Source organism: Homalodisca vitripennis, chromosome 4 (genome assembly GCF_021130785.1).
Source record: "Homalodisca vitripennis isolate AUS2020 chromosome 4, UT_GWSS_2.1, whole genome shotgun sequence".
Lineage (NCBI taxonomy): Eukaryota > Metazoa > Arthropoda > Insecta > Hemiptera > Cicadellidae > Homalodisca > Homalodisca vitripennis.
Window position 1 is genome coordinate 128,582,793 of NC_060210.1, and position 13,185 is coordinate 128,595,977.

General features: G+C 30.8%; 1 protein-coding gene across 3 annotated transcripts in view; it reads left to right on the forward strand.

Annotated features, from left to right (window-relative positions):
- The window catches only part of LOC124360147 (neuropathy target esterase sws), a 76,082-nt gene that overhangs the window by 61,763 nt on the left and 1,134 nt on the right, over positions 1-13,185 (forward strand). For 2 of the 3 annotated variants that reach the window (XM_046813504.1, XM_046813502.1), the window contains 5 exons: positions 406-522; positions 3,606-3,814; positions 6,066-6,155; positions 8,881-9,079; positions 10,840-10,931. In XM_046813504.1, coding sequence (XP_046669460.1) covers positions 406-522; positions 3,606-3,814; positions 6,066-6,155; positions 8,881-9,079; positions 10,840-10,931 — 707 coding nt within the window. The remainder of the gene's footprint in view (positions 1-405; positions 523-3,605; positions 3,815-6,065; positions 6,156-8,880; positions 9,080-10,839; positions 10,932-13,185) is intronic. The other variant, XM_046813503.1, reaches the window with a different exon arrangement.

Genomic DNA, 13,185 nt, shown 5'->3' on the forward strand with positions numbered 1-13,185 from the left:
CTACTACCATAATATAAACTCTTTGTAATTAACAATTATTTTCTATTTTTTAGTTTGGTTAGCTATAAAAGCGTGTTTTTTTTAGTTTTTAAACTATTATTTATTTTAAAGCTCAAATATAACAGTAAACACAATTCCAATTATTAAAAATAATAATAGTTAGGTATTATTCTAGGATCCTAGAATAACAACTTTTATTAGAAGGTTTATCTACAAACTCAAATGAAAGGGTACAGATTTTAAAATTGGACACATTGTGCAATACTTCACTAAAATGTGAAATTCTCTAAATGTTTTAGTTATACTTTTCACTGTTACTGTGTGTAGTTTGACTTGCTAAGTTGTGTAAGACTGGTAGCAGCAAGTGGTCACAGGTGTGTTGCTAGTAGGTTAGAACTTGTACAGGGTGTCTGTGGCGGTATGTGCGATCCAGTATGACGTTAGCTGGTATCTTCCCTCCTCTTTGTGACCCGGAAGACGGACACCTTCTCATAGACGGGTGCTACACCAACAATGTGCCAGGTAGGTGCCACTCACTTTAGGTACCGGGTCAACATTAGATTGTAGCTTTATTTTTGTATTATCAGTAAGAAACATTATACCTAAAAAGTATACCTAATATTGTTGGGAATAAGAAGAGTTAAATGAACTTTTATATTACATGGGTTAGCGAAAAATACAAAGACGGATGGAATTATTAAACAAACGCTTACACAAGTGTATTTTGTTGTCAAGTTAAATTTAGGGTTGTAAACAAATTCAAGCCCTTACAACTCGTATGTCAGATTTTGCCGTTCCACTCAAATGTTGGATGGCATCCAACGTTGTAATGACATCACTTATTATTCATTTTCGGCTGGTGTGTAATGTTTCTAAATGGTGTAATTGCACAGCAATTTTCCTTGCACATTATTAGGAACATGTGTCAGGTCATTTCCCATCTCAAATGAGGAAAACCAGGTCCTTTATAAAGAGGCCAGCTGGCATCCAATCCATGATTAACACCAACACTACCACCACCATTTGCTGTTGAATCTATGTCTAGACTATCAACACTTTCACTGTCTGTTATGTTTTATAATGTTGGAAGATCATTATCATTATCACTCTGTATATTTTCGTAAATACTAGGTAATTGTCACTCTCTAACTCAGCATTAACTTTGAAATTGGAAAGGAAAGATGTACTTGGTAACAACATACTGAGTTACTCATGTGAACGTGTCTGAAAATAGGTTTGAAAACTGGATAAAACAAAAGCAATAAATCCCAGCGGATGACAATTATTCTCAAGCTGTCATTTTTAGTTCCTGAGAAGCTGTGTGATCAGAGCACCAATTGGAAATATCACAGACTGGCTGAAAATGAAGTAAACAATACGTCATTACAATGTCGGATGTCACCCGACATGCAAGTGGAATGGCAAAATCACGATGTTAGAGTACGTCTGAAATTGTAGGGGAAACATTGTACTTCTGCAAAAATCTTGGTATTCAACCAGCAGGAATATATTGAAAGGTATAAATAACCTGTGAAAATACAAATCATTTTTGTATTGCTTGATACATTGAATAAAAATATATTGAATAATTATAAAACATTATATGTCTTTTTTTATTTATAACATTAGTATGCTAAAAATTGGTTTTTCACTGAAAATATTCTAAAATAAATACAATTCAAGGGGTAAAACATGTGAAAATTGTATTGAAATGGGTTAAGTATCAAGTTAAGTCTAGTTCAAATAGTTTTAATTAAAAAATTTTGTTTTATTTAACTATCATCCTTATAGGTTTATTTTACAACTTTAGTTGGATAGAGTATAGCTGTACTTTTTGTCAATGCTCTATTAAGATAAAATCAATTAACTCTTTGTTTCCAATTTGTTTTAGACAATTGAAGGATTTGTGGAGGAAACAGGATTTTTACGGATACCTCTTGTATCACTGAAATCAATTAAAATGTTAATTGTCAGTAGTTTCATTGTTTATGTAACAGGTTACACATTTAGTAAATAAATTTTGCCATTGTGAGAGAGTATTTTAATTTATTTCTTATACATAGTATAATTAGATTTATGTGTTTAACCATTTGTTGAAGATATAAAAATAAAGTAAAACTTTTACTCAATGTTATTGAAACTGTTGTTTTCATCTGAGAACTAGTAATAATGATACAATAATTCAATTCCATATGTTTCAGCTTACAGAAAGACGTAGAAATAATTGAATTAGACGTAGAAGTAATTAGTAAATTCAAGTAAAGTTAGTAGGAATTACAAGGGCTACTCCAAAAGTAACCAATGTTTGGTTACTTTAAAAACACTCAATCAGTTAAATGTATTTTTTATTAAATACATTTAAAAACTACATATTTTCTCTATTTTTCAACATAATTTCCATTAAGATATAAGCACTTTCTTTTGATAAACTTTTAGAAATGCCTTCTTCAAAAATGTTTCCACTTGAGCCTTAAGCTACCCAGTGAAAGCGTCTTTGAGTTCATTGTCATCATTGAAACACTGAGAGCCAAGCCACTAGTTGTGGAAATTTATCAGGAAACTTGAAGACTGTGAAACATTGATTTTTCCAACTGTTTCTTTTATCTTTTCAATACGTTCATCACCCACCACTGATGGCTTGCCACTCATTTCTTCGTTGTGGATGTTTGTTCATCTACTTTTAAACAAACGAACCCATTCATGTACACTCCTTCAGCCATAATGTTTGGCCCATAAATGGCACAAAGTTCTCTATGAATAGCTGCCACTGAATATTGTTTTACTGTAAAAGTCCTGATTACAGCACACAATTCGCATTTGGTGGAAGCTCATTTTTAAAGCTGCAGAAAAAACAAAAGGACGTGTCAGTGTCACCAACTTTTTTGGATCTCTTCAAACAAATATGACTCCAGATTCCAGGGGTGAAGTCTGTGACAGTGTCAGATTTCAGACGCTGCACTAAGAGGAAGGTGGGAAGGTGAACTGTAGCTAAACTCAACATTGAAATTGTATCAACCCTTCCCACCATATCTATGTTATGTACATTTTGAATGATATCTTATTTAAAATATTTTTTATTGAAGTAAAAACCAATTTGTTATTTATATGTTTAAAAAACTATACGTGCAAAAACATCAATGTGCTCATGTACAACCTTTTGCTTAGTGTAAATTTTACATCACATTGCGTAGTACTTGTAATATTTTTTTACTATGAAACTTTTGTATATAGCTTATTTTAACTAGTATGTTCTGCTGGAAGATGGTTATTCAAACTTACCACAAATTTTACTTTAGGTTTCTCATTGAAGAAAAATCACAAATAATAAAAGATAATTTTGTTGTTAGGCTCTTTTCTAATAAATAAAATATAGTTTGGGTGTAACTTTAAAATGAATTTTGTAACTGCAAAATGTCAAGAGAGAATTATAAGTGATTGAGGTGAGTTACAGTGCTGTCTTTTCTGTATGCTCAAACCAAATATAATAATTCAATCTGATTAACATTTTTTTATATATAAAAAATATAATTATTTATAGCTTGTTTTGTATTTTCTTAGTAGTTTCCCCAGGACAAAAGAACTGATGCAATAATGATTGTTGTCAGCGGATGTGATGAAGCGATGTGGTGCCAAGTACATCCTGGCTATCGACGTTGGCTCGCAGGACGACATGGACCTGACCAATTATGGGGATGATCTCAGTGGTTGGTGGTTGCTACTCAAGCGGCTGCCGTTCACATCTCCCGTCAAGGTGCCCAACTTACCGGACATTCAGTCCCGCCTGGCCTATGTCTCGTGTGTCCGTCAGCTCGAGGTTTGTACACCAAATATAGGTTCTTATACATTGATACATTGTTGAAAATAGTTTTGAATGCCCCATAGCAAAATCTAATAAGAAACAAATATATTAGCAAAAAAGGAAATGACATGTTTTTAGGACTATCTGCCTACATGAATATTTGAAAACAATATTTACTTTTAAATTTCACAGTATTAGAAATAAGGTTCAGAATTTTAAAGAATTAAAAAAAAAATCATATTTTTAGTGATGAATTACTAAACATAATCAGTAGACAATAATATTAGATACAAATAATGCAAAATAAATTAATAGACTAACCTGGAGTTTATTGAGGTTTAGAAAGGAGAGTCGTAATTTGCGACAGTGTTTTATTTGTTACTGATATGTTTACCATTTTTTATCATAAAGAACTCTTTATCCCACATTAGGGTTACAACAATAAAAATAATCTTTGCAAGAATTGAACACACTTCACACTTATTCATTAAGTAATCTATAGTAATAAGAAGGCCAATCACAGCAAGTTGTTTTTTAGTTATTTTCACGTACAATACTGCAAAAGCTGTATAAATGATATAATTTTTGTCAGAATAAATCAAAGTATATAATACAAACTAATATACAATTATTACAAAAACCAGGGAATAAATTAATCTTGAGAAAGAATAACTTATTGGTGAAACGCACCAAAATACTGACAGCAGCGAATATTAAATTTGATTGTGATATGTCTACCCAAACATGTGGTTGGTAAAATCCCTCACACAATGTTAAACATGAAAAACTTTCTGTTTTATCACAAAAATAAGGTTATAAAAATATGGGGTAAAAGGTTACAATACAAATAAAGCAACTTTTGATAAATATATAAAGTAGGCCAAATAAATAAAATATAAAGAATTTCAAGCGTTTTTCTCACTTTTATTAAGTACTGGCATTTTTAACTTCATAATGGTTGTAATTAAGCATTTAACACAAGCAGGTTTAGCTCAAATTGATCTTAAACACTGGTGGATTGACTACATGGTTTTTCAATAGAAAACTCAATAGCACTTTGAAAGCATTTTGTTCTCTTCTTTTTTTTATCATTTATCACTAGAAAATTAAATTTTCTTAGTCTATAAGGTAATATTTAGTCACTATATTATCATGTTGGCTAATACTGTCATAATTATTATGTACATGTCCGATGTTTAGTTTGTAATATGTCATGCTAAAAATAATTATGTATGAAAAGTTCATCATTTGGTATATTTAACCTAAAAATTATGTACAAAAAAAATCTGTTAGTTGAAATTTGTACTGGAGATGACAACCAACACAGAATTTGTCAAGTAGTGTAATGATTGTGAATGTTGAGTTTAGCTCCAGTTCACCTTCTTATTACTGCAGCGTCGGGAAGATTCCAGATGCTGTACCATGAAGAAAGTGAACTGGAGATGACAACCAACACAGAATTTGTCAAGTAGTGTAATGATTGTGAATGTTGAGTTTAGCTCCAGTTCACCTTCTTATTACTGCAGCGTCGGGAAGATTCCAGATGCTGTACCATGAAGAAAGTGAACTGGAGATGACAACCAACACAGAATTTGTCAAGTAGTGTAATGATTGTGAATGTTGAGTTTAGCTCCAGTTCACCTTCTTATTACTGCAGCGTCGGGAAGATTCCAGATGCTGTACCATGAAGAAAGTGAACTGGAGATGACAACCAACACAGAATTTGTCAAGTAGTGTAATGATTATGAATGTTGAGTTTAGCTCCAGTTCACCTTCTTATTACTGCAGCGTCGGGAAGATTCCAGATGCTGTACCATGAAGAAAGTGAACTGGAGCTAAACTCAACATTCACAACATTTATATCTCTGCAATGTTTATAATTTAAAGTTTAATGTCCACACTGCTTGTAGTATGGATCTGTCTAAACTAGACAATTTTGCTGTCCAATACCACTTTCCAATTCTTATATACATCTGTCCACCACTAGTCACAACACCACCCGTGAAATGCTAAATCACAGAGACCCCTCCACTCACTACAAGAATATATACATCATGAAGACAGCTAAAACGATTATGACTTTAATATTTAATATTAAAGAAAGAAAAGCCCTTGCACCTGTTTAGACTAGTAATTTTACTGTTGAACACTAAACTTATTTATTTTTCAGTGTAAATGTAACTTTACTTTTCCATCTAGTGTAATTATTTTGGTGTAAATATTAAGTTTATGAATGTTATGGGTTGACCACTATTAATGTTTTCAGGAAGTGAAGAACAGTGATTACTGTGAATACATTCGACCTCCCATTGACAAATACACAACTCTACAGTTTGGTAGTTTTGACGAAATCAAGGTCAGTAGTAAATGAGGTTCAGTTTATGACTAAATTAAATCGGAATAAAATATCATTATATTTATTACTGTAATGTTTGGTTGTATAAGGCTATTGAAAGACTTGACGAGTTAACTTGTGCCATAAAAACGTTCTGTCTAGAATCTTATTTGATTTTATCATTAATCTTAAGTTATTTATGTTTAATTTACATTTAATTTCACTTGTTAGAAACATAGTTATAATAATCCACAATATGATTCAAATCATAAACAACGGCCATATAATTCAATCCTAATGATTCATTTGCACATAACACCCATACAGTTGTCTTAAACTGTTGGTGCATCGACATAATTACATTATTAACCCTTTCCGAGCCAATGACGTTACTATACGTCATGCCTAAACTAGCGCTAAAAGCCAACGACGTCCACTGACGCAAAATCAATTTTTATTTTTTAATATTATTTATAAGCATTTCTGGGTAACAAACTTAGTAAAAACTGTTAAACAAGGGACAACCGTCCGTGTCTATTTTGAAGGTCATGGCTCTTGTTCGATCGACAAAATAGCGGGCGGCCGGATGTTCATAGTCTCCCGCAGAGCCAACGACGTCTACTGACGCGCGCTCAGTCTGCCTGTAGCCTTCCGTGAGGTTAGATGTTTATTCGCCCTTCCATTTTCGATCCGCGTATTTATCTTTTCAATTTTGATGTTAATCAATATTTTTAATCAATGTACAGTGTAGTTTATGTATTATTATCGTGATGTAGGGCTTTATTTTCAAGTTTGTTTTTCAGTTTCATCGCTTTTATTTAATTTGTATGTATAAATTTTTATTATATTCTTTATATTTTCTCTAAATAAAAATTACTATATGCTTGTTTTTTGTAAAATATTACAATAATTGTGTTCAACTATTGTTAATTTTATATATGAACACATAGAATGTCAAAATTGAATTTTTTCAGTGAAATTATGATTTTACCATTTTTTGCTGTAAATTAACAATAAAGAGTGAAAAAAAATATTTTGTAGTTTTTTTACCTCTTATGTTATAAGAATTATAAAAAAAATTGGTTTTGGTATGTGGGAATCTTTTTATTTTTAAGGTGTATGGCTCTTAGGAGTAGTTTTGGTTATTTATTTGTGGCTCGCTAAGGGTTAAAATTTAAAAATAATAATTAATTATATCATGTGTTTGTTAGATATTAAAAATATTTGTATTTATACTAAACAGACACAAACAAACAGAACAAACATTTATTTTTCTCAATATACATATAAATAATACACACTTTTAGCAACATATAAGAAAGAAATAAATCCTGCAGTCACAGACTCTAAATTAAACTCAAATGCTTTATTTTGACATTTCCATATGAAGAAGACTCCTATAAGACATTATATTTTTATTAATGAACACAGGTCTCATGGAAGTCTTATGTTTGGAGACCAGTTGCTGTTGGGTGTTTACTCAAAGACCACTTAGAGATAATCATTTCACATTCAATTTACTGTTGTAATAAATGTTAACAACTGTTGTTTTCAGTAATTATTTGTATTTAAATTCTGAAACTTAGTATTGCTTTTATAACTTTACTGAGTTACAGTCAGTGCTTTAATGATTTTTTTGCTGAGAATTTAAGATGTTTGAAACAATTATTGTAAGGTAGGCTGATCTTTATTTCCAGTTCATAGTTTTATAATTGATTATTTTCCAATAGTTAGTTAATTTATCAATTGAATAGTGTGGAAATCATATATTTTAGAGTATATGATGGCAAACAATAAATCTATCATTCATAGGTTTTATTATTTTAAACTGTTCAACCATTTTAGTATTGTAATGTTGCTTTGAGAAAATCCATGTTAATTTCAAAATTTTTATTTTCGCACTTTCATAGCCCATGGACTGATGTCTATATCACACATAACTTTATCTGAACAAACAAGGCAAGCATGGTTTGTTTAAATTTCAAGATAAGTGCTCTAACGTGTTTTTAAGCATGTAATTAATTTGTATTTTATTTTTTTAGACGTCTAGTTAAAGTTTAGCCATTAATATCTCAAATACTTGTTGTACATCTGATAGAATTGTACAATAGATAGAACTGAAACCTACATAGTAATGGTATTCTAAAAGACTTTATTTATTACACTATCAATTCATCAGTTTCAAAAGATTGTTTAAAATTAATTTTGTCATTATATTGGTAAAACACATGGTTTTACATTTTGAGAACACAAATACAGTTGAATTGTTAGGAATTAGATACCGGTTTGACCTCAGGAACTAATACATCATGCATATATTATAAAACTAGTGATGTGACAAAGTGAAACCTCAAATCTGTAAAAAAAAACCTTTTAATTCAAAAATTGACATTCGATTCTGTTGAGATTTTCATTGTCGCTAATTATCCGCTGATCAGCAGTATGTAAGTGTCAGATCCCTAATGGTTTTTTTTCATATTTTGTGTTTATACACCCTAATGAACAAATTATTGTAGTTTTGTAAATAATATTTTGCTCCTTGCTAGTATTTTCTATATTTACCTTCATTCATCACTGTGAGTCTGCTGCATGTATTTGCTGTAAGATAAAATAATAATTATCAGAGTATAATAGATTGCTATTCACATTCAATTTGATACTTCAGAATAAATTGAGAAATTTTTAGTTTACGAGTTTATTGCTTTGTTAGAGCAGTGTAATACTTATTATAATCATATCTTTGTAGGATGTGGGTTACAACCACGGAAAGACTTTCTTCACGGGAATGATGAAAGGAGGAGCTTATCCTCCCTTCCTCAGGTCACCAGACATGCAGGTGTCGAGAATTGAACCTCGCAAGTCCACCACAACTCAATCAACAAGCTATACCTTTACTGATCTCGCACAAATGGTTTGCAAAGTCCAACGAAAACCCTATTCTGGAGGTAATAATGTACTATTAGAACATTTCTTATCATTCTTTATTTAATGTTATTTTTTACTAAAAGTGGAAGAGGTTGATTTTTTTCTCAATTTCAAATACAATTTAGAATGTTTACTGTCCAACATTTTTACTTTCATTTTATAATTTGGCAGTTGTTAAAAATTACATGTTTATAAATATACAGGTGTTCACAAAATGGTGTGTTTTTCTATAAATACTGTCTTTAAAACTAGTTAAGTGAAAGAACCAAATTTGGGACATAAGCTTGAATAGATAAGAGGAATATATATATATATATATATATATATATATATATATATATATATATATATATATATATATATAATTTTTTATAAATATATTTAATATTATTTTCTTTAATATTAACAAAATGGTGTCTGTTGAAAATTTCTAAACTCAAATAACATAAAAACCAGTATAGTTATAAAAAATTCACTAGATACAAACTACTATAACATTTTTATAATTCTAATGATACTTGAAATCCGTCAGTTCTTCTGCTTAATTTGGCAGTATGTAGTGTGTGAAGCATTTTAGTCTATACAACATCACGGTGGTGTATCTAAATGGAGATATAAGACACAAGACGTCTATTTCTCATTTTTAAATATATATTGTATATCAAGAATTGTCATAATGAATAATATTAATAAAATATTTGTCTAATATAGATAATGTTACAATAAGAGATACAGGAATCATCCATACATACCTCATCTACTTCATTATACTGTTTTCATTATTAGAGGTGTATTTGTTTTAAAATATTTTGCCAAGGATTAAAATGCATGGGTTGCAAGGCACTGTTTCAATTTTTAAGAATTAAATGATTAAATACTATACATGTTGTTAAATTGTAGTTTAAACATTTTTATTTATATGTCATGCCGTAAGTCCATTTTTTACTAGGAAAATGAACAGGACAAAACAAAGTTCTGTCTTATTTTATAAGAGAGCTAGTCATTATTTGCTGAAATGAATTACAGTTCCGTACAATGGTACTTAAGTTTTTGTATATTATTCGTAAAGCTTTCTTTTGTTTGATACTTTGAACATTTTGTAAGTTGTGCTACCCCTTTCAAGTAAACCATGGTACATAACATTTTGAAAATGACATGTTCCATGATACGCAATTCATCATAATCTTAAGCAAACCAAGTCCAATATTTATTTGCCAAGTATTCAGTGTGGGAAGAAAAGCACAGTTTTTAATCAACAAAAAGTCTGAGGAAGACTCCACTGACACTGTTCCTCACAATAGGCAGATTAAATTTACTAAACGTAACTATCTAAACAGATTTTGATTCATTGAGCTTCAAACCACTGGTATGGTACTGGTTGTTAAACTCATCAAGGCACTCAGAGTCACCAGAATACAGAGACTGCAAATCCCTCTTCATAACCACAGCCGATATGTCATCTGCATATTGGTACAAGTCACAGTTTTTTAAAGAGTACTCTACACCCTCAAACACATCTACAGCAAAGCACTCTAAACCCTCTATAAGGCACATATTATATAGATTGTTAATTTTATTATTTTTGTCACAGATGTTACAGAGTACTGTACACCCACAAAGACCTCTACAGCAAAGCACGCTAAACCCTCTGCAAGACACATACATAGAGGGTTAATTTGATTTCTGTGTTGTTTTCAAATTGTAATATTTTAATTTAATTAGATTAATATAAGAAATATCTGTTATGGCTTTCTACTGATTTAATATTAATACATTACAGCAAGTGACTCTTCAGATGATGACTACGAAGCTGATGAGGAAGACACACAAGAGGTTGGTTATGCTTCTGAGCCCTCAGGAAACATTCTGGATGTAAGTATATTTAAAAATATTTTTAACTTTTCTCACAGATATTACAGGAAATCTCACATGCCTACAAGTATGATGGTAAATCTCGCTTTTAAATTTGTTCCCTAGATCACGGACTGTAGTTCGTAAAGTGGTGATAGAGTATTAGAACTGATATGTAGCTTTATTTACTAAAAAGAAATTATGTCTGACTTATTAATTTTGTATTATCAATATTTAGGGATCTAAAAGCAGTTGTGTGTTGCTAACGAGATTTTGATCATATCCTGTTTTACACTATTGAAACTCACATAACTGAACACGTAAATGATAAAAAATAAAACGATGTATCATATTTTCTGAAAGCTTACCTAGTCTCTAGCATTTTTTTAAAGAATTGTGAATGTATATTTTTTGTGATTGTTACAATAAGGCAAAACTCTACTATAAAATAAAAACAAAATATGTCTTCTGTATTGTCCTTGTTCTTTTATGGTTAATTAGTTATACTAACTCTATATTTGGCCATAAGATAGAACAACATGCGTGTAAACAAACCTTAAATTATGGTCGTGATGCAGCTTGCCCGGTCCACGTCAAGGACATGTGATAAAGTTGGACATGTTTTTCCTGCTGGAGAGTGAATAATTAAAAGTGTACTTAAGGGCACAGGAAACCTTGTGTGCACTATCAATATTTTACTCACAACTAAGACAAATTTTCCACTTGATGTAGTATAAAGGTGGAAACACTATAGTGGTATTAGTTAGCTAAACATTTGCAGTTAAGCATTTTAGGACTTTCTGATTCAACTGGTATTCAAATAATTTGGATTAATTTATAAATCAAAAAAGATTACTGTAAAGAAATAGTTTAACTTTTAAAATCACCCTATACTAGAGTTTGAACTATTTATTTCTGTCTAATGCTAACCGAAGAAACAGTATTATTTCTTTTGAGAGATGAAAAGGAATTGTAGCATAAAAACCCAAACAAAATATGTAGGTAGCTTTTAACCCTTTGAGTGCCAAGGGCCGATTTAATCGGCCTAGCAACGTATTGACGAAAATTGCCAAGGGCCGACTAGATCGGCCTTTCCAATATTGGTCATCCTGTTGCTAAATATTGATGTATAATATCGTAAAACGTATCAAATTAAAGCCCAAGAAAGGTACGACAAAATTCATGTAGTGATAGTTTGTATATATAGTATACAATATTTAGTATGTAGCTGACATCTAGAAGGCTGTGGCGCGAACCGCCTGTTGTCACGTTGCAGTCGTTTGTTTTACGTTCAGTTGTTTTTGCTAGCTGTCTAATGTGGCTGTGTTGACATTTTGGTTAATGTTTTAAAAGTTTCCTACTTATATTACTTCAAATCAATTTCATTATTGAATAAAATATAGTTTGCCGAAATGAGTAAAAGGAAGAGATCGCCCTTTAGCGAAAATAGGTCAGATTCCCTTATATGCCCCCAACGCTTAAACTTTTTTCAATGAACTTAGAACGTTATAACACAATGTAGTTGAGTAACAGAACTAACATTATGCCCCCAACGCTAATTTAACTAAACTAACCTAAACTTAAATAATCATGTGATGCCGCGCGGCCTGCCGTAATCGGGATTCTCGAGAAAGATAAGATAACAGCGACAACAATACCGATCGCGATACCTGGAAATGCTTGTTGATTGGTGAAATGTTGTTAGTTCTGTTACTCAACTACATCGTTTTATAACGTTCTAAGTTCATTGAAAAAAGTTTAAGCGTTGGGGGCATATAACAGAATCTGACCGCGAAAATACATTAATTCATTCTTATGATAAAAACACTCACTCATTTATTTCATCTGAAGGATTTAATATAATTATAGGCCTAATGAAATAAGCCCAAAGTAATTAATTTAAGTCTGTTCATAATAAATAAATAACAGTTGTATAATCTACCTTGATTTAATTTTTTTAAACTAGTAAAATATATTTTCTATTATTTCACAAAAGAAAACTCACAATTATCCAATAATTAGTGTATTTTTCACGAGGCCTTTCGACATCGAAGATGCCATCATCAGGTGTGAATCAACAATTTAAAAACAAATATCAGCTGAGTAAAACTAACAACATTTATATGGTTAAAATTAAAATAAAATAAAATTTAAAAACTTTACATTATTAAAAGAAGTCCACAAACAAGAAGAACTCGACGCATATGAAACATTGTACATAACAAAACACAAAGATACAATTTTAAACAATGATTTTGGACCGATTCAAAATTCA